Source organism: Gobio gobio, assembly GCF_949357685.1.
Source record: "Gobio gobio genome assembly, chromosome: 19".
In the NCBI taxonomy this organism is placed as follows: Eukaryota; Metazoa; Chordata; class Actinopteri; order Cypriniformes; family Gobionidae; genus Gobio; species Gobio gobio.
Window position 1 is genome coordinate 21,475,473 of NC_137112.1, and position 22,928 is coordinate 21,498,400.

General features: G+C 43.3%; 1 protein-coding gene across 1 annotated transcript in view; it reads right to left on the minus strand.

Moving 5' to 3' along the window:
* Window positions 1–642: 642 nt before the first annotated feature.
* The window catches only part of LOC307142995 (calcium/calmodulin-dependent protein kinase type IV), a 122,979-nt gene continuing 100,693 nt past the window's right edge, over window positions 643–22,928 (minus strand). The window contains exon 11 of the mRNA XM_079844234.1: window positions 643–2,372. Coding sequence (XP_079700360.1) covers window positions 1,893–2,372 — 480 coding nt within the window. The 3' untranslated portion in view covers window positions 643–1,892. The remainder of the gene's footprint in view (window positions 2,373–22,928) is intronic.

The following is a 22,928-nucleotide window of genomic DNA, read 5'->3' on the forward strand; positions in this document are numbered from 1 at the left end:
TATATTAATAAGATGAGTGACGCAGTACTCGTGTAGTATCGCAAGGGAACGTACTCGGTTACTAACGTAACCTCGGTTCCCTTAGATACGGAACGAGTACTGCATAATTTGCAGTGCTACGCGCAAAGACACCTATTGCGTCGCTTCAGTCAAAACCAATCGATTTGCCATGGTGAAACGGGCGCTTTTATAGCCTGAGTCTCTGCCCATTTCGGCGGGCTCGAGCGGGCTTGCTCACCATTAGCTTGCGTGCCGTGCCGTCATTGGCTCAAATTCTTTAACTTTTTTAACTAATTGACGTGCAGTATTCACTGCATGATTGTATAAAGGTTGCAGAATCTGAGAAAAAGGAGGGTCTTGTCTTATTTATATTAATAAGACGAACGATGCAGTACTCGTTCCGTATCTAAGGGAACCGAGGTTACGTTAGTAACCGAGTACGATATCGGCGTCAATTCGTACTGCCGTTAACACTTTCTCCGACAAGGGGATGCAATGAAACCTGTTTTCCTGTTTGTACATGTGACATCTGGCATAAAGCCTATTGGTCAATGTACTAATGTACTAATATTATAGCAAATAATTGTCACTGTCAGCATAAATGAGCAATACCAAAAAGCATATAAACTCACTTCAAGAAGTAGAAAGCATCTGATAACAATTTATTAATCTTTTAAACATGGAAACTCCTGATCAAACATAAAGAGCATCTACACTGTCTTGCAATTGAACACACAATTATTAGGTGAATAATCTTAACTGCAAAGTATTACTATTCATATAACGTTCCAGTGATGTCTAATCAGTCTACTGTTTATGTCAGTAGCATGTACAAAGCATTCTTTTCTTTCTTTCTTTTTTTTTTCGGCAAAGATCGAAATAAAGTAGGATGACAAGCAGTAATATTATATACTGAAACATTTTGTGATGCTTTTACATGTTTATAGAAGCAGATCAATTTTGCTTACATAAAGTTCACAAAAACAGCCCTTCGACATTCAACATTGAAAATTATTCTTCCATGCTTTCTATCCTAGGACTAGATTACTACAGAATTTACTATTTTAGAAGCTGGAAGCCCCTGTACAGTAGAAGAGGTAGACAGTCTGGATGAAGGGTACTAGTTGTGTTAATTCCACCTCATAGAAAATATTTCTTATAGTACAGTGGCAGTTTAGGTGTGTTTTCTCGTAAAACTTTCCCAGATGTTGAAGCGAGATGTTGTATTTCGTTATGACAACAGAAAAGAAGGGAATTTACATCAGTGTGGAACCCTGAATGACATCAATTCGATTTGATGGATGATAAATTGCTGAAGAAGAGCTGGGGAAAACATAATCTTTGATTGTGGCATGATGTCATATCCTTCCTTTAGCCTGAGCTTTTAGAAATCATTTTAAGCATTTTTGCAGTTTTCTAATATAAAAAGGGTGAATGAAAATGGGGCAAAAGACATATAAAGATTTATATAGGGTAATTTAGCAGTCATTCCTAAACAAATATACAGTATCACAACATCACAGATACATGATCCAGACTACCTTTAGAGATAGAATAAGATTGTATGTACATTTGCATGTGATAGCAAAAGAAGAGAAAAAAATAATTTCAGTTCAGATGAGAGACAATCTTATTCACAATGCTTGTGCAAAGAGAAAAGCAACATTGTTCGCTGTGCCACTAACCTAGTTGTCATGAAAGCCACATGCCTCATTATAAAGAGCTTTAAGAAGCAGCTCATCATGTGTAAGTCCTTATCAAAATATCTTATGGCAAAAATGGAAGAGGAGAAGAAATTCTCATTGTATTTTTAAAGCAACGTCTCTCCTGCTCTCCTCCTTGCACAAGGCCCTCTGTCTTCTGTAAGAATTGAAATATTTATTTCATCCAGTCTACTGACATTCTGCTGTACTGTTGCCTGTCTCAACACCCATGGAGAAACCATTACTGAGGTTCTTGGGACTAGGTGGGGTGGTGCTTACTGGCAAAGACTCATGTTTGCCTCCGGGATCCACTGAGCAGCTTTTCTTGGGCACCCTGGGCCGCACCACTGGAGCCTTCAGTAGGACAGAGGTCTGTCTGTGTCCATCTGCTATCAGGGGTGGACGAGGGGGCATGGGCCCAGATAGGACAGAAGATTTAGATTTGTGGGTAGGGTTGAGGGGCGGACTTGAGGGACTCGGGGCCCCATCCTCAATCTGATTAAATCCCTCTTTAATTGGAATTGGCTGCCTTTGAGAATCAAAGGTGTTTTCCTTCTGTATGCTGCTCTGGTGCGAGGTCTTGTCTGTGCTGGGCATCTCACAGCTGTCCGTCCGCCGCCGTGAGCCCTCGTGCATTCGGCTTGTGGCAACAACAGCTTTCATAGCAGCCTATAGACAGAGTAACTCATGATTACTTTGCACTGTTTCAGTAAAAAATGTGTGATTCTGCTCACAAAAAACACAGAAATCATATTCTTGAACAGCACAATATCCTACATTGAGCAACATTTGACTTAACTCTTTCCCTGCCATTGACAACATTTTCTGTCATTTATGAGACAACGCTTCCCCACCATTGATGGAATGTTTCAGCTTTCCATGTTTTCACTGTTATACCGTAGGAGGTGCTATTACACATCTTCTGAAAGAGTACAAAATCTCTGGATCAAAACACAGGAAAAAGGAGCAGGAACATTGCTTATGCATGCTGTAGTCTTTTCTCAGCTTTTTGTTCAAAATGTTGCTTTTTTTAAATTAAACTTTTTTTTGTTTGTTTGTTTTTTGAAGCAGAGGATATGTTCTTTCTTTTGATATACTATTGCATGTTCAGATATACATACAACTAAATATTCTGAGGGCCATTACATTTTTGTGAATACTATCAAAAATGGTGGAGTGGCTTGCAACTTGATGCTGGCAGGGAAAGAGTTAGAGGTCAATGACTTTTTTTTTGCAATCTTTTTTGCCCTATATATTAATCAACTAAGAAATCAATTTCTCAACTGGTGGGTCTCGACCCAAAAGTGGGTCGCAAAACAGTTCTGAGAAGGTCGCAGTGTGTGTAGTCAAAGAAAGAAGCATTAATAAAAAATGTAATTCTAAATGCTTTTCTGATGCAAGACTTTTATTCTAAAAAGATGTATGTGAATGTTGTTGACTCTTCTGTCAAACGCAATTTAAGTAGAGTGCCTGAGAAAAACACGTTGTCCTGATTCCGGGCCCTATCTTACACCCGGCGCAATGTGGCACCAGGTGCGATGCAAGTGTTTTTTACTGGTTTTAGCCCGACCATGGGCGTAGATTACCTTTAATAAAACATAAATTCGTCCCCCGCACTTTACCGAGTCTCACCGGTCCAAGTCGACCCGCTCTGTGGGGGATTCGAACCGGCGTCTAGTCATACCGCTCTTACTGGCCTACGTCTGTTACATGGGCAAGTTTGTTTACGTAGAAGCCAATGTGAATAAATCTAGATCTACATGACCTGTCATTTTATTCGTATCCAAAAACAAGGCGCTCTGAACACCATGGAGTGCTAACACTCTCGTGCAACACTCCAATTCATACTCGAAGCCGGAGGGCGCCCTCTCACAGAAAGTCCAAAACGGATTTGTAGAAGTAATCACGTTCCAAAGGCATTCACAGCGCTGAACCAGCAGCTAAATAAAGAGAATTATGACTGATGAAACGCGACGACAAACACGATTTCGACATTATATGGTTCATGTGTGTTTTTCAAGCCATCTCAAGGTATTTATTGACAATAAAGTATATGAATAATGCAGTGCTAACTGACATCCTTTTTAATGTTTAGTATCTTCTGCTCACCAAGGCTGCATTTATTATATAAAACAGCTGTTTACTATGTAACTGAGCTAGTAAACGTGTAATTTATTCCTGTGATCAAAGCTGAATTTTCAGCATCATTACACCAGTCTTCAGTGTCATATGATCCTTCAGAAATCATTCTAATATGAGGATTTGCTGCTCAAGAAACATTTATGATTATTATAAATGTTGAAAACAGTTGTGCTGCTTAAAAATGTTGTGGAAACCATGATGCATTTTATTTTTCAGGATTCTTTGATGAATAGAAAGTTAAATTAACTGCATTTATTTGCATTAAATAAAGCACTTATTAAATATAAATCTTTATTTATATTATAAATATCACTTGTGATCAATTTAATGCATGTTTAATTAATAAAAGTATGAATTTCTCTCTTTTTTAATCTTACCACAAAAGTTTGAATACTATCATGGTTTCCACAAAAATTAAGCAGCAGTTTTTTCAGCAGTGAATTAAGTAAGCAACTGTTTTCATCATTGATAATAATCATACATGTTTCTTGAGCAGCAAATCAGCATATTAGAATGATTTCTGAAGGATCATGTGACACTGAAGACTGGATTAATGATGCTGAAAATTCAGCTTTGATCACAGGAATAAATTACTTAATTTCTTTATATATTCACATAGATAACAGCTGCTTTAAATTGGCATAATGTTTCACTATTATTTTTTTACTGCATTTTTTATTAAATAAATGCAGCCTTGGTGAGCAGAAGTCTTCTTTCAAAAACATTTAACAATTGTAATTTTTTAACTACACTGCCTTGTTCAGTGATATTTTTTTAACATTGCATAAAATCCATGGGTACTTAAAGGGTTAGTTCACCCAAAAAATGAAAATTCTGTCATTAATTACTCACCCTCATGTCGTTCGACACCCGTCAGACCTCCGTTCATCTTCAAAAGACAAATGAAGATATTTTTGTTGAAAGCTGATGGCTCAGAAAGGCCTCCATTGGCATTCAGTACATTTACACTCACAAGACCCATAAAAGGCACTTAAAACGTCGTTACAAAGTCCATCTCACCACAGTGACTCTACAATAATTGCATGAAGCTACGACAATAGTTTTTGTGCGCAAAAAAAATCAAAATAACGACTTTATTCAAGCTCTTCTTGTTTTCCGTGTATGCCTCCACGACGCATGCGTGAGAATGACGTAGCGCCGGCGTTCGGGAATCCATGAAATGCAAACTTTAGCCCCATTTCGAGCACTACGCCGAGACCTAAAGCACGATCAATGTAGAATTCAACAGCTTAGATATGCGCGTCTTCCTCTGCTTGTAAACAAATCGCTTCTGGGTCATGTGTCCGAACGCCGGATCTGCGTAATATTCTCGCACATGCGTCGTGGAGGCACACACGGAAGACAAGAACAAGTTGGATAAAGGCGTTATTTTGATTTTTTTTGGCGCACAAAAACTATTGTCGTCGCATCGTAAAATTATTGTAGAGCCACTGTGGTGAGATGGACTTTGTAACGACGTTTTAAGTGCCTTTTATGGGTCTTGGGAGTGTAAATGTACTGCATGCCAATAGAGGCCTATCTGAAGCCTTTCTCAGCCATCAGATTTCAACAAAAATATCTTCATTTGTGTTCCGAAGATGAACGGAGGTCTTATGGGTGTCGAACGACATGAGGGTGAGTAATTAATGACAGAATTTTCATTTTTGGGTGAACTAACCCTTTAATGCACAAGTGTTTGTAGTGCATAAACCAATCATAAAATTGGCATAAAATATAGGGGAAAATATTATACATATTAGTGGTTATTGTTCAGCAGTGTATTTGATATCTTACTGAATTAAAAGCAATAGATCAATTAAATCTGTCAATTAGACAGAGGTCAGAAAAAAACAGGTATTATACCTGACATTTCTGCCCCCCTCACTTATGAAAAGACGGCTCACTTATGAAAAGACGGCCCCTGGGCCCGACGCAGTTATCATTTTCATGTCCTGCGCCACGTTGTTTAAATAGCAAATACATTTGCGCCCATGGGCATGCTGGTTTGATAACGAGGTGTGTTCAGGCATATTGTTGGTGCGTTGCTATTTTGAGGCAACTGAAATAGACTGCGCCATTGAACAACTGAAACCTGGTCTAAAGGTGGTGGTCTAATCGCCTGGGCCAATTCTGAACATGATGCGTTCACAGATAACGCTTGAATGTCACCGACACGCTTAACAGATGCCAGTGCTAATATCAGGGCAGTTTTCAGCAAAAGCGGCTTTAATTCAGCCGTCTGCAACGGCTCGAAGGGAGGTCTTTTTAGTGCTCTTAGGACCAATGAAGGTCCCAGGATGGCACCGTAGGAGGGCAAGGGGGGTTAAGCCTCCTGGCTCCTTTTAAGAATTTTATGACCATGTCGTGACTGCCTACTGATTGGCCAGCTATAGGCGTATGAGATGCGGCGATAGCTTCCGTGTAGACTTTGAGTGTGGATGGAGTCCTGCATCCAACATCTCTTGTGGAAAAACGAGAATCTGTGATATCTCGCATGACACTGGGTTATAGTTCCTGACTGAACACCAGTCAGAGAACACTGACCATTTAAGGGCATAGAGACGTGTAGTAGACCAATCTCTAGCTTCACTGATGGTGCTCAAGACACTCAAACATGTAACACGTGTGGGGGTGCCAGATTGTCCCGTTCGCCTGAGAAAGGAGATCTTTCCTTAGGGGAACTGGCCATGGGGCTGCTGTTAGTAACTGAATCAACTCGGGAAACCTGATGTGGGTTCACCAGAGTGGAGCCACTAGCAGGACTGTGTGCTCGCATTCCCTGATCCTTTTTAAAATCTGGGGAATGAGCGGTACTGGTGGAAAAGCATAAAGTATGCAGCTGGGCCATTCGTGGGCCAGCACATCCTTGCTCTTTGAAAAATAGATTGGGCAATGACAGTTGTCTTCGGAGGCGAAGAGGTCGACCTCTGCCCTCCCAAAAACACTCCATATCATTTGAACCGTTTAGGAATGGAGGGCCCATTCCCCCAGGGACACGAGGCCCCTGGAGAGCATGTCTGCTCCCTGGTTCAGTCTGCCTGGCACATGCACTGCTTTCAGTGAATGTAACCTTTTGACCATAGGAGGAGATGTCTGACCTGTTGGTTGAGCCATCTCGACCTGAGCCCGCCTTGGCGGTTTATGTAGGAGACCACAGTCGTGTTGTCCGTGCGGACTAGAACATGGTGACCTGAGAGACGTGGTAAAAAAAATATTGAGGGCCGCACTACTGCCAGCATTTCTAGGCAGTTTATGTGCAACCGTGACTCCGTGCTCGACCATGAGCCGAAGGCCGGTTCGCCCTCGTGCAGAGCGCCCCAAACCGAGTTGAAGGCGTCCGTGGTGACCACCATCCGTCTGGAAACTGTTCCCAAGTGACCACAGGGCCAGGGCTTTGACACAGCCGCGGCCCACTTTGATCCAAAGCTGGCCTGAATGCCACGCTTAGGAAGGAACCCATGATTTCAGCCAGTACTGGAGGGGACGCATGTGCATCATACCCAGCGGAAGTACTGGAGAAGCTTTTGCCATTAGGCCTAGCATTCTCTGAAATTTGTTTAGGGGTCTGTTGGTTCCCATTTTGAATGAACGTGCAAGCTGCTGTGTAGTCAGAGCGCGTTCGTCTGATAGCCACGCCCTCATTTGGGCTGAGTCTAAATTCGTTCCCTGTAAGGAGGTACTCTGCCTGGGAAGCAATGAGCTCTTGGCTGTATTTATTCTGAGACCCAGGCATTCTAGATGGCTGAGTAGCACAGATTTGTGAGATTTTATTTCTTCCTCTGACTGTGCCAGTATGAGCCAGTCGTCGAGGTAGTTCAGAAAGCGCATTCCTGCTTGTCTTAAGGGGGAGAGAGCTCCATCCATGCTCTTCGTGAAAGTGCGGGGGGCCAGGGACAGGCCAAATGGCAGGACTGTGTACTGATAAACCTTCCCGTCGAACGTGAATCTCAAAAACGTTCTGTGACGTGGGATAATTTGGATATGAAAGTAACCATCTTTCAGATCCACTGAGAAAAACCAGTCGATCGGGCAGATTTGCGCGATGATCTGTTTTAATGTCAGCATTCTGAAAGACCGTTTGATAGAGCCTTGTTCAGGTGTCTGAGATCTAAGATGGGCCTGAGGCCGCCATCTTTTTTGGGAACAAGGAGGTAGCGGCTGTAAAAACCTTGACTCTCTCTGAGCTGGAGGCACCGCCTCTATCGCTTTTATTTAATTTTTATTATCAATAGGCTCTCTACTTAGGTTTTGAGGACGTGAGTCACGTTGCTCTCCACCGAAGTGTGCATTATGCCCGCGAAACGGGGGGTTTGCGAGCGAATTGGAGCGAGTATCCTTGTTGAATTGTTTTTATAACCCACTGTGACACACCGGGGATGGCTTACCAAGCCTCTGCCCGATCGCACAGGGGTTTTATAGTGTCAGAAGGCTTCCGTGTGATGCAGAAGAGAAAGAAGACTCATTTTTTGGACATGTTTTTTTAATTTTTTTATTGAACTCGCCTTTATGGCGGTAGAATGCAGGGGAGCACGCATTAAAGTGGACTCATAGTTTACATTCATTGCATGAAAAACATTCAGAACAGTATTTTTTCTCCCTGACCGGAACAAAAACGGGCCTTGGGGAGAGAACTCGGAGTCTTTTGGGAGGCGGACCGGCCTGGACGGGACTCAACCCTCCTCTCTTCCTGATCAGCCTGTCAGGGCTATTTTCTGTGTTCAGTTTTGTCAGCATTCTGAAAGCCGTTTGATAAGGGCCCTGTTCAGATGTCCGCCGGTTGGTTTGTGACACTGTGCGGACAGCACTTATGTGTAGCTACATATAGAGCATTCTCGGCGCGAGCTAAAGAGCGATAATCTGTGAGAAAAGTGCTTATGTGCAAGGTGCACGTATTTTAGTAAGGTCGTTGTTAAAAACAGCGTTGGTGTGCAGGTGAACGTGTTTGACAACAGGCTAGTTGACTGCAATATTTACATCTCCAGTCGCCTGAACCGAGGGGATTGAGAGAATGTAAAGGAAGTCTGTGGTGGTAATCCGGCCACAGCAGGACTTGGTTCTATGGCGCTGAATTATCAGTGCTTATATGCAGGGGTACACCCTATGTAGGGGACACACTGCCTGCAGTCATAGTAGAGGAAATAACTCTTAATTGTTTATTAGGATCGCCGTTAATACACCGTTTTGTGAACAGGCGTGCATTTTTTGTAACAGGCTCGTTTACTGTAATGGTGAACCTCTCCAGTCACCTGAATAGGGGACTGAGAAAAGTGGTGGAGGGCTTGGCCGCCATACACTAAATTGAGACTCACTGAGAAACCTGTGAGAGTGGGGCTCGAACCGGCAACCCTGTGTGCGAAAGTGCACCATACCAGCAGAGAGCGCGGCTATGACATAAGTCGCGCTCTCGACTGTGTTTTGGTGTGTAGGGCGTGCGTGCTTCATAACAGGCTCGTTTACTACACTGTTGAACCTCTCCAGTCGCCTGAATAGGACTGAGAGAAGTGATAGAGAGTGAAAAAGGCGCAGGGCTTGGCCGCCATTCTTGACGCCATTATGCGCTAGACAGCGAGGCAGCAATGACGTAAGTCTGTGAGAGAGAGAGGGCACACACGCTGCCGCTGTAGAAAGCGCAAGCAGCAGTGACAACAGTCTATAACGTAAGCCGCGCTCTCAATATCTCCAGCAGTCTGAGAGCGAGTAATGCGGGAAGCTCCGGCATTAGTTCGCTTGTCCACTCTGGCATTCTCTGTCCGCGGCGCTTCTTAGCGTGGCCCGAGTGAGAGAAGAGGAAGAGCGAGACGTTGGTAATCATGCGGATTCGTCTTCCTCATTGCCGCCGAATGAGACCAGGCCCTCGGTGACGAGCGGAGGGAGCAGGTCCGATCGAGAGAACGTCACAGGGGAAACGTCTCTCTGAGGCGAAGACGAGGCACGTGGGCACTGGCCGACGTGAACTCGCTAGCCTCTGTATACTCAGCCCACTGGCTCCGCCGTTTTTTCCCACTGAGGCTCGGACGGAAAGGGGAACGGGAGAGCGCGAGGGGCGGAGTCGCGCTCTGAAAAGAGCGCTATCCGCGAACGGAGGGAGGAAATGGGCATACCCTCACAGTGAGAGCAGCCGGACCCGGCAAGAGCAGCGACCTCGTGGGCCTTGCCAAGACAGATCACGCACCCGTCGTGGTTATCCTCCTAGTGCAGGTAAGTACTGCACATGCCACACAAGCGATATGTTTTTCTCAGTATTGTACAGAAAGGATACACCACACCGTAGTGTTTCACCAAAGAGCGCAGGGGAATGGCGTGACAGCTCGCGGGATCGCTGGTGATTGAGCGCGCTGAAATACAGCAGGCCGCTGACTCTCGCAGGATGTCCGGGCTGGCTAGCTCGCTATTGCGCTGCAGGCTCGTCAATTCACGGTGAAAGGTGGTGTAGTTCGAGTTTATCAACGAGGACCGTAGATCGTCGCTGAAGGAGATTAATCTTAAGTTTTTGACAGTAACAGCGTATTTTATATGCCCCTTTCGCGGGTTTCTGCACTCAGCTTCAAGGGCTTTGTGCCCATTGGTTCGCTCAGATTATGCTGTTCTGCCATTGGTTCATGCAGTTCCCACTAGCCAGCCAATACATTTACATTTACATTTATGCATTTGGCAGACGCTTTTATCCAAAGCGACTTACATTGCATTCAAGGTATACATTTTACATTTTGTTAATTCTTGCTTTCCCTGGGAATCGAACCCATGACCTTGGCGTTGCTAGCGCCATGCTCTACTGTTTGAGCTATAGGAAAGCTATAGCGTGCGAGATGTTTTGACTGGGCAGTAGCAGTGCGTGATTTTACAATTACTTCAGTATATTCGAGAATAGGAGAATTCCCATATAGCGTCTTCGACGCAGTACGAACTGACCGTTCGAAAGGGAACCAACGCATGCAAAACCTGAGGTAAAATTAAATGATTTTGTTTTGCTGCAGATATACACTTTTCAAAATAATATATTAATTTCAAGATATAACATTAACATGACAGTAATTTAAACATTGACTTTGTAAAATATATATATTTAAAGCAAAACCTTAAATGTGCCAAAAAAATTTAAACGACTAGTATTTTCCAAGTCGTCTAGCAGCTGCACTAAAGTTTAATCGACAAGTCTCGCACATCCATAGCTCAGTGTCACACATTGTGGATGAAAACAGAAACAGGCTCATAGCTGATAATGGAGAACATTTTCTTTTCATCAATAAGAACCAGCCTCTCACTTTTCCGAAAAGGGCTGTATGGCTTGGCTATGATAACATATAATAATTTAAATCAGTTGTTCTGCTACTATGTTGTGTGGTACTGGAATCCACTGAATGTTACAGGTTACATTTATGTGAAATGGGCAGCAGTGCCATGTTTGTTTAGGAAAACACCCAGTTGAATGTTAAAATGTCAGCAACAGCATCAATTTGTGTATTTACTTTGTTACAGTCAGAAAGTGAAAAACATCTGATGAAAATAAAACATTGTTAGAAGAACTGTAATGGTATTATTAAGTACTCGTATCAGTACTCTGTATCGGCAAGTACCCAAATGTAAGTACTTGTACTTGTACTTGGTCTGAAAAAAAGTGGTATCGGTGCATCCCTAGTTTAAATGTATTTACATTGAAAGACAAATAGAGATGTAATTTCCAGGTACTGGGGATATTGCATGCATGTTTTTTTTATTATATATATATGTGACAGGTTGAGTCTGTTTATTTTATTTTGGGTTTATAATTTTCCCTTCAATGGTCGTGTGCTTCAATTGGGAAGACACACCCACTAGCGCAGAGCTGCAGCCTGACATTGAGTGCACCTGTGAAGTGCAATTACTGTGGTGTTTGTGGCTATATAAGAGCAAGGGGGTAGCCCAGCCCCTGGAAAGCGTACCACCCATAGGCGCGGCCATTGCTAACCAAGCCATCACCTGTTGTTAGCATCCCATTGACTCCCATTCATTTTGGCCTCACTTTGACAGTGAATATCTTTACATCTGAGGCGTTTAAAGACTCTATTCGTCCATTGTTTATTTCTAAACAAACACGACAATGTATAAAAGGCTCCATTACCTTGTATCTTACACTATCGCCCTGTTGAAGCTGTTTTTGTAAAATATAGGCTAACGATTGTCATAACCACGCGATCACAGTCGCGCTGTTGAGCAAATTACCGTATAGACCCGAAGAGAAGCTTGTAGGCAATCTTTTACTGTCTATGAGGCAATCAGGGGGACGTGGAGGCATAAACGCAGATAGAGATGTTGCAGATCCTGCTTCATTCATCAAAAGTTGGTCCTGCTCACTCTCTCTGTCTCTGCAAGATTCGGTGATTCAGATTATACGTTGCACAACTACTAGAAGACTTGCCACTGTCGGACAGGCTGATCACGTCACATCTACGTCGTCAAGCTCAGTCTGCGGCTGTGCAGTACACTCAGCCATCAGGAAGTAAGCGCTCCCCGTTGAAGTCTATGGGGTCGCTCTGTCCATTTCTTTTACTGTCTATGTATAAGAGGCATATCACAGTATGACGTTTTTGATTCTCCTGTGAGCATGTTGTTTGGGCAGAGAAGGTCTCAGCTTTGTTTGTGTTCCCCTGGTGAGTCGCGGGTTTTTATTCCTTTTTTCCAGTCACAGATCACAATTTAAATGTTTGTTACTAGGGACTTGTGCGCAAATTAAGTGACAGGCGCAGGTAGCGCAAAGTTACAATAGTCTAACAATCTCACTTGTGAGGTAAGAAACTTTATCGTGTGGATTCTTTTTCTGGGAAAGGGGGAAATTATTTGAAACTTTTTCATTATTTGTTTTTTGTTTTTCAGGTGCGGCCTGTGAGCGCTAGCTGCTGTTTTAGCTGCTGTTTTATACAGTTTTTATGTATGTAATTTACAGATCTGTTTTATATACCCGTTCTGTATTACGGTTTCACTGCCCTGTTCGTGCAGCTGACTGTCAGACCGCTGTGGACACTCTCGTTTGAATCGCTGATCTATGGATTGTGCTAGAATTATTCTGCCTTATCGGTCTGTAAGTTATGTGAAAGTATTGGACGTTTTTGTACCATCATATTAAATTAACACGCTTCTATCTGCACGCCCTGAAGCAGAACGTTTTTAAATAATTTTGATTTAAATTATTGGTTTGATTTGTTTATGTATATTTGTTTCTTTTCTATGCGTAGTCTCTTTGCCCATTTATATTCACACGGAATGAGCTGTAATAGGGACGCTTAACAGAAAGGGGAGAGTATATTTGGTATTTTTTCTTTTTTTGGTCTGTCACTTATGTTTTCATTTATTCACTGATTTGCTGTGTGGTTTATCCCTAATGTAACGTTTGGTCTATTGTGTCTCTTATTCATTGTGGGTATTTAATTGGTAAACTGTCTGAGACTCATTTTAGACATCTTAAAATCCACTGATGCTTCCTGTGAAATAAATTTGTATTTTGCAAATCAGGTCTCTGTCTTTAACCCAATCTGAACCAGCAGGGTCCTTCATATTGTAATTTTCTTTGGGGTATTTATTTTTCCTAGGGTAAGACATAACCTAGGTGGCGTAGTAGGGTTTTTCTTAAAGCTACACTATGTAACTTTTCCGTCCACTAGAGGTCGCCTGTTCAAAACAAAGGCGTAGTTTGATGACGCCACGTTTGAGCGCAGAATCTTGGGACATGTGGTCTTCAGCTCACAGCCGGTGAAAAACAGTCAGGATAGGACTCGGGCAGAAATCATGTTCATGGATGCGATTATTAACATTACTGTAGTTTGAAGCAGAGCAGGACCGAGTGTTGTGGAGCTGAGCAAGGCCGCAGGAGCGATTGAAGAGCGGGACTGTTATTATGGCATAGTCGCCGGCGGGACTTTTATTATGACACGGTTGCCGGCGCCACTTCCTCTTTTCCAGTCATGAGTATGAGGTAACGCAACTCTGTTTATCGTATTAGATATATCTGAGTGTGTTGAAAAGGAAGTTATGACGTTCGCTCGGCGGCTGGTATGACACTTGTTCACTCTGCAGTGAGAGTAAAGTGTTTCACTGAATAAAACCGGAAACCGAGGGTGACGCAGATATGATGCAATCGACAGGCAACTCCCTCACACGCATAGCTCACACGTCCCGGTTCCTTGGTTAAAATAGCAATTTCTCACGATTTACAAATAGTTTGAAACATTTGGGATATTCTAAGAACTCAACTGAACAAAATATATAACACTGGCCTAGTGGTTTCTGGATATTTTACTGCAAAAATCCTACATAGTTCACCTTTAACACTCTTAGCCAAAGGTTACATATAGACGTACGCAAGAAGTGCATTTTGCCAGAAGAAGGGCAGTTAGAAATACGCAAGAAGTGCATTTTGCCTGAATAAGGGCAGTTAGAAATACCAAAGAAGTGCGTTTTTATGCAAGTAAAAAGTGTGTAAAGATAAGGAGCACCGTTAATTAGGAGGATAAGGGAGAGTTTTGCAAAGGGTGAGCAATCCCAGAAGAAAGCTGAAGGAAGTGTATATTGTATAGATATGTAATGTGAAATTGATTCACTGTATTAAAATTGTTATAGGCTATACATTAGTTTGATAAAATAGATGTCAGAGAGAGTTTGCAGGCTGTGGAAAAGAGTTGTTCCAATAACAGTAGAAGAGCAAGGATTAAAAATAGCAAGCACTGTGTGGAAAAAAGTTAATTTGCTCAACCCAGTAGGGAGGACCTATTGTCAAGGAAATTTGGGAAGGCAGAGAGGAAAACAAATTGAACTATTATTGACAGACCCAGCTATATTATCAGTAGTTGCAACCATCAGCAGAAGGTCACAATTCGGCAGAGGACAAACAATTATATTGGTTGTTAGTGTCCTTCACTGGAGACCTTGTTTAAACAGAAAAACGGGAAAATTCTGTCTAATTCCCACTAGATTGCCATACGAACACTGGCATTATGTTACTGCTGGATATCCTGTGAATTAAAATAATAAAGAAAGTGAAAATTGAAAATAAAACCTAAAGCAAGAAGTAAAAACCAATACACTTTGTAAAATTACCACAAAGAACTAAAATATTCAAAGGAGTTGGTGCTGTTATTGGACATTTTTAAGATTGAAAACACTGTGATCCAAAGAGAGAGACGTAGTTTCAATTAACTAAAAAGTTACATAAACAAGGAGTGTCCTTTCGTGTGTGAATGTGCATGAAGAGTGAATAACTGTGTAGAGAGCAAAAACAGGGGGGCACACATTGGAAGAGACTGAAAGTTATATAAGGAGAAAGTTTGTGTGTGTGAGCCAAGCCTGTAGTGCTCCTGTCAGAAACTGAAGCTTCCAAGCGTCGATCGCCCCCCGGTGGCTGGTCCCAGTATAGCTCCTAAACCCCACCCCTCCATGAATTTGAATGGACGCGAGACACACTAAACAATTCAATTACACTTCAAATAATTGTTTCCTAAAGATGGTTTCTGTCATTTTAGGCAGTTTTTATTACGATGATTTCATTTCAAGTGTTATAAGTTTAGTTTTAGTGAGTTATGTGATGCTATAAAAATGGGGGGTGTGACGTCATGATTGACAGCTGAGATTGACGGCTTCTCCAAGTGAAGTTGAGATTATTACGTTTACGCATTTGGCAGACACTTTTATCCAAAGCGACTTACATTGCATTCAAGGTACAATTTTACATTTTGTCAATTCTTGCTTTCCCTGGGAATCTAACCCATGACCTTGGTGTTGCTAGCGCCATGCTCTACTGTTTGAGCTATAGGAAAGCTTATTGAAGTTGAAGTTGTCACTTATTGAAGAAGTTGTCACTGAGGCACTAACGGACTTTTTTGGGGGATTTTTGGGAGGAGATTGGAGCTTTAGCTTTAATTTCTACATTTCTATAACTGTTTATTTCACACCAACATAATGAATTGTTATGCATCTGTGAAAGTGTGGGCGGGCTCTTGATAATTGCGCCTCTACTTCCTGTTCTCTACTGCGCAACTCCGGTCCCGAGATCGTTACTGCGCAGACTCGGTCCCAAGATGTCAGCGCCGTGAGCGGGCATACGAAAGCTTCAACTATGGTCAGCGGAAGTCAATGAAGTCGCGTCGTCCATATTTTTTTACGGTCTATGGTGTGAGCTATGAAGTGTGAAGGAACTTTTTTTCTCCTATTCCAGCATGTGGGGAAGGCTTAATGAATTTGAGAAAGACAGAATTAGAAGATCGAATCTAGAACTTAGAGAAGAGCATAATTTTAAGGAAGCACTGACATTTTTGGCTGGAAAGTGAGTATGTGGATGCAAAGGGATCCACTATCCACTACAAACTATTGAGAAAACTCACTAAAGTTACACATTTATGACAAATTGAAAAAGAAAGGCCTCTGATAGATTGGTTTTATGAGGTCAGACAATATATGACCCTGACATTGGTAAAAAATTATAAGGGTCAAAAGAGTGAAAAGGGAGAAGCAAAAAGGGAAGAACAAGTACAGACCTAGTTTATATAAATAAATAAAAAAGAGAGAGGGAGAAAACATTTACAAATTGGAAGATGTAAAAGTGAGATATAATAAAAAGAGAAATAAAACAGAAAGATTGTCTACTCATGCACCACCTTATGACACTTAAGCCTTGTTTATACTTTCGCCTGGCTCCGCAGCGCGAGCCTCCGCTGACTGTGCACGCTCCTCCCCAAACGGACGAGGCGTTTATACTTGACGTGCTCGCCGTTGTGCTATTCTTTGAAACAACAGAGGGCGACTCGGAGTAATTGTTTTATTAACCATCAGGAAAAAGCATCGAGAAGAAGTGGGCTAATGTACTCAGGTGATTATATTTATTTTAGTACACTTCACCAACAACCACACTACAAAAGGATTGTGTAAAACTCAGTAAACCTTGATAGTAGCCTACTTGTGACATGAGAACAAAATATATGCACACATGTATACAACTAAATTAACGATCTCCTAAACATTTTCATTTATTTTCTTGATTTTTTTTAAATTAAACATGGATTGTTATTTAAAAGGGCTTGTTTCTGCTTTTGTAGACTCATTTTGTAAATATAAGCACCTAATTTGTATGTGCAAACTGGGTGCCGGTGTGATGAGACATCATGCTCGGCTAGATTCGCCTAGAACTCGTTCATCTTCGGATGCGGAGTCGCACGCGCTGTTACAAAAAATGCGCTGCACACAGCCAGGCGAAATGGGGTCTTGCGCACGACCGCCCACTCCGCGTTGACGTCATTTTTGCCGCGCGCACCCTCGCGCTCTTGCGGACGCGTCGAGTATAAACAAGGCTTTAGGAGAAGCAAATGTCTGTCACAACAGGAATAGTAGAAGGAGGTAAGGCTGCATGATACTGAAGAAAAATGGATTAACCTATTAAACCTGTCAACCTGTTAAATCATGCAAATATTATATGAGATACGATATTGATTTAAGGATGTAAAATAAATGTTAATTTTATTTTAAAAACTAAAATGATATAACCTAATGTGCTTATATGAATACTCACCAAGAGGAGTTTTAATGTCAAGCTACTCACGCATAAGTAACAGTCACATGCCCACAGTGCTGTAAGGGTGGATTGCCTAGTGGTTCAGGCTGCATGGTTGCCACATGACCAGGGGCGCTGCTAGCAATTTTGGAGCGCTAGCAAAACCGAGTTTCGGTTCACTTATGAGATGCGCTCTAGTTCTGCAATGGAGGTGATCGCACCGGCGCCTCCATGTCATGATTATTGTCTGCTATATTGACTGATGAAACATTGATTAAAATTAAGATAAAAATGTATACAAAATAAAATTCACTTTAAAGAAAGACTTTCAACAAAACGTAATAAGGTGGTCAAAACTTCATGTCTCCGGGCATATTGCACTTCTTATGTTTCCATGCTGTTCACTCTTCATAATCAACATTGATGACATTAAAAAATAACATTATAATATTCAAACATAAATATGAAACTAAATACCTTTTATTAATGGCTACAATTATAGTAGCCTACAATACAGAGAAATTTCATGTCTGAGCGGGATTTGAGTAAACGTAGTTTGTTACAATAGCGCAGTTACAATAGCAAAATACGTGGGTTAATAAGTTAATACCAAATCAAACTAGTTAGCACATCATTTATAATAGAAAGAGTTTAATGACAAAATCTGCTTATGGTTACACTTAAAGGGGCACTTCAGCGCTGGGAAGATTAATGTGTATTTAAACTGTGTCATTTATGTAGTTGAAATGTGAAATTATTTTTGAATTTGGTGCCTTCTAGACTGAGAAAAGACAGAAAATGTATTTTTGTCTCATGTGGATGAAAGACGACAACTCCCAGAATCCACTTGTTTCGCTGCCCTACGAGGCCACTCCCTACACCGCCGTTTTGCATCGTTTTGATCTTCATAATATTACAATAATTTCGTTCAGTTAGAGAATAAACACTACAATTAAAAACTGAACGTGTCTTTTCAATAAAGTGTGAGTGAGCCGAACGAAAGTCACAGGATAAACACAGCTGCAGGAGTCAGATTTCATTCAGCACGAGAGGGAAGTAAGAGCTGAGGTAAGCGCGGCTGTCATTCTCAGCGCGTGTCCAGTCTGGCGCCTTTTCTGATCGCATATGGAAGCAAAACTTAGGAATTCATTGAAAAGTTGAAACTGTCAGGAGTTTGGTTTGATTCCTCTTGTTTTCTTTCTCTCTGTACTGCTCGTATGCTTTCTCACAGCTGTCAGCTATCTTAATCAACCGTTGCGCTCCATGCCTCTCACACCTGTTCCTCCTTTGCCCTGATCATCTTGCTATTTAGTTCTCATGCTATTCTCTTCTCTTTGTCGGGTTGTTGCTTGGTCATACATCTCTGTAACTTACGCCTTGTCATTGTCCTGCTCGTCTAGTTCTGTTTCGCCGTGTGTGTGTGTGGCAGACGAGGATTTCTCCCTGTAGTCTGCTTTCTACAAGTCTGCTCTTCTGCACGGCCGTGTCTGCCAAGTGACGTGAGAGTTCGGCGTTTCCTGGGTGCACTCTCTGATATCCCGTCTGTTTGATGTCTGGTCTCTTTGAGTTACCTTCGTCTGATCTGCGTCCGCCTAGATAGCCGGTTACCAGCAGACAGCCTAATTTGTCCAGCTTGTAAAGACTGTTACCTGAATTTGCTTTTGGGTCCTTTCTCCATTGTGAAAGAATAACTCGACCACAATGGACCCAGTGAATGAGGCGCCCATCCGCTCTGTGGTCTAGTGAGCTATGATGGGCAGACAGGAATTATCAGCCGCCAAGCACGCCATGGATGCACTCGCTCCCCAGGTGACGGATTTGACCAGCCAGCTGCTCCACCTGCGTCAAGACCAGCCCTCATTTCCTGTGACGCGACAAGTGGCTGAGCCTTGCATTAACAATTATCCCTGTTATTCCGGTGAGCCTACCGAGTGCCGGGCATTTCTAACCCAATGTGATGTGGTGTTTTCCCTTCAGCCTGTCACATATGCTGCGGACCGCGCCCGGGTTGCGGATGTGGTTTTCCTTCTCACGAGCCGAGCCCGGGATTGGGGAGCGGCAATCTGGGAGGCAGGGGTGCTGACGTCACGGGATTCCGGGGTTCCCCATTCACACCCTCGGCGTCGACTGAAGCACGCCCAGAGCCTGAGCCTTTCCTCCACTAAACGTCAACGCCGCATCCGGGAGAGGTTGTGCCTGTACTGTGGTGGCACTGGACATTTTGCTGCCACGTGTTCAGTAAAAGAGAGAGCTCGCCAGTAGATCCGGGAGTATTGGCGAGCGTAACTCCTCTTTCCCCATCCTTCAAGTCCTGCACCATGATTTCAGCCACCTCTTCTGTTGCCTGTTCTGCCCTGATTGACTCTGGGGCGGAGGGACATTTTTGTAATGAGACGTGGGCTATTGACCAACCTTCCCCTTAATGAGTTAAAGGATACTCCCACAGCTTTTGCCCTGGATGGCCGTGAACTTTCTAACATCCGGTTGACCACCACCCCGGTGAGTCTCACCACATCTGGCAACCACCAAGAGACAATTTTTTCTGGTATTTCAGTCACCTATGGTCCCCATTGTCCTAGGACACCCGTGGTTAGCACGGTACAATCCTCAGATCAATTGGTCAGATAGTTCTATTATGTCATGGAGCTTATCTTGTCAGACTAATTGTCTTGTCTCTGCTGTTCCCTCTGTTTCATCTGTGTCTGTTTTTCAGGAAGAATCTATTGATTTATCTGGAGTCCCGGAAGAGTACCATGATCTGTGAGCGGTGTTTAGTCGTTCCCGGGCCGCTTCTCTACCTCCCCATCGTCCGTATGTTTGTAGTATCGACCTTCTTCCTGGCACCTCTCCTCCTCGTGGGCGTTTGTATTCCTTGTCCGCTCCCGAACACAAAGCACTTGAGAAATATCTCAACGAATCACTCATGGCTGGTACCATTGTCCCTTCCTCCTCCCCCGCCGGTGCGGGATTTTTCTTTGTGAAAAAGAAGGACGGTTGCCTGCGCCAATGCATAGATTATCGTGGGCTGAATGACATCACTATTAAAGGGTTAGTTCACCCAAAAATGAAAATTCTGTCATTAATTACTCACCCTCACGTCGTTCGAGACCCATAAGACCTCCGTTCATATTCGGAACACAAATGAAGATATTTTTGTTGAAAGCTGATGGCTGAGAAAGGCCTCCATTGGCATTCAGTACACTTATACTCCCAAGACGGATAAAAGGCACTCAAAACATCGTTACAAAGTCCATCTCACCACAGTGACTCTACAATAATCTTACGATGCGACGACAATAGTTTTTGTGCGAAAAAAAAATCAAAATAACACCTTTTTCCAACTTGTTACTGCCTTCCGTTTATGCCTCCACGACGCATGCGCGAGAATATGACGCAGATCCGGCGTTCGGACAGATGACCCAGAAGCGATTTGTTTACAATCAGAGGAAGACGCGCGTATCTCAACTGTTGGATTCTACATTGATCGTGCTTTAGGTCTCGGCGTAGTGCTCAAAATGGGGTTAGAGTGTGCATTTCATGGAATCCCGAGCCCCGGCGCTACGTCATATTCTCGCGCATGCGTCGTGGAGGCACACGCGGAAGGCAATAACAAGCTGGATAAAGGTGTTATTTTGATTTTTTTTTGCGCACAAAAACTATTGTCGTCGCATCGTAAGATTATTGTAGAGTCACTGTGGTGAGATGGACTTTGTAATGACATTTTAAGTGCCTTTTATCGGTCTTGGGAGTATAAGTGTACTGAATGCCAATGGAGGCCAAACTGAAGCCTTTCTCAGCCATCAGCTTTCAACAAAAATATCTTCATTTGTGTTCCGAATATGAACGGAGGTCTTACGGGTCTCGAACGACATGAGGGTGAGTAATTAATGACAGAATTTTCATTTTTGGGTGAACTAACCCTTTAAGAACCGGTATCCTTTACCACTGATGTCATCAGCCTTCGAGATCCTGCAGGGGGCAAGGATTTTCACGAAGTTAGATCTCCGTAACGTGTACCACTTGGTGCGTATTAGGGAGGGGGACGAGTGGAAGACGTCGTTTAATACCCTGTTAGGGCACTTTGAATATCGCGTCTTACCGTTCGGGCTGGTAAACGCCCCAGCCATTTTCAAGGACTCGTGAACGATGTGTTGAGAGACATGCTCAACATTTTTGTCTTTGTGTACCTGGATGACAAGCTAATTTTCTCTCCATCTCTCCAGGTACACACCCAACACATTCGTTGCGTATTACAGAGATTATTAGAGAATCGCTTCTATGTCAAGGCTGAGAAATGTGCATTCTATGTCCAGTCGGTTACCTTCCTTGGTTCGGTCGTGTCTGCTAAGGGCATAAGCATGGACCCCTCCAAGGTTCAGGCTGTCACTGATTGGCCCATTCCTGAGTCTCGATCTGCACTTCTTCATTTTTTGGGGTTTGCAAACTTTTATTGTCACTTCATTCGTAACTTCAGTCAGGTTGCCGCTCCCCTGACTGCTCTTACCTCTGCAAAGTCCCATTTTGTCTGGTCCGAGGATGCTCAACGCGCTTTTGAGCATCTTAAGAGATTGTTTACATCTGCTCCCATTCTGATTTCACCTGATCTGGAGAGCCAATTTATCATTGAGGTTGATGCGTCTGACGTCGGGGTGGGGGCTGTGCTTTCACAGTGTTCCGCCCTTGATCATAAAGTTCACCCGTGTGCTTTTTTTTTCACGCCGGCTCTCGTCTGCGCAATGCAACTATGATGTGGGTAATCGGGAACTCCTAGCCATTTGGCTGGCCTTGGATGAGTGGCGCCATTGGCTGGAGGGAGCCTCCTCTCCGTTTATCGTCTGGACTGATCATTGAAATTTAGAGTATATTCGCTCTGCCAAGAGACTTAACTCTAGGCAGGCGCGCTGGGCTCTTTTTTTGGGGCGCTCCAATTTCACTATCTCTTTTAGACCAGGGTCCAAAAACGTTAAACCTGACGCTCTTTCTCGCCAGTTCTCTTCCTCTGAGGGCGGTTCCATCACAGAGTCCATCCTACCGGAGGGATGCGTGGTTGGGTCCGTCACGTGAGGTGTGGAATGGTTGGTGAAAGGGTCGCTTGCTCACACTGTTGTGCCCCTGGGATGTCCTGAGAGTAAACTTTTTGTCGTCCTGTCGGTTCGTCCAGCTGTTCTTCGTTGGGGTCATGCCTCTAAATTTGTGGCGCATCCGGTGGTGGGGCGCACGCTGGCAGCTGTTCACCAGTGATTCTGGTGGCCTGCCATGGAACGTGAGATACGTCGATTTGTTGCTTCATGTTCTGTCTATGCTCAGCAAAAATCCGGTAATTTGCCTCCCTACGGTCTGCTTCATCCCCTCTCTATTCCCTCCTGCCCTTGGTCCCATATTGCCCTTCCCCCCTCCTGCGTCAATACAGTGATTCTTACTGTCGTTGACCGTTTTTCTAAGGCGGTTCATTTCGTCCCTCTCCCCAAGCTTCTGTCGGCTAAAGAGACTGCGCGTACGGTCGTGGATCAGGTCTTTAGGATTCACGGGCTTCCTACTGATGTGGTTTCGGACAGGGGGCCCCAGTTTGTCTC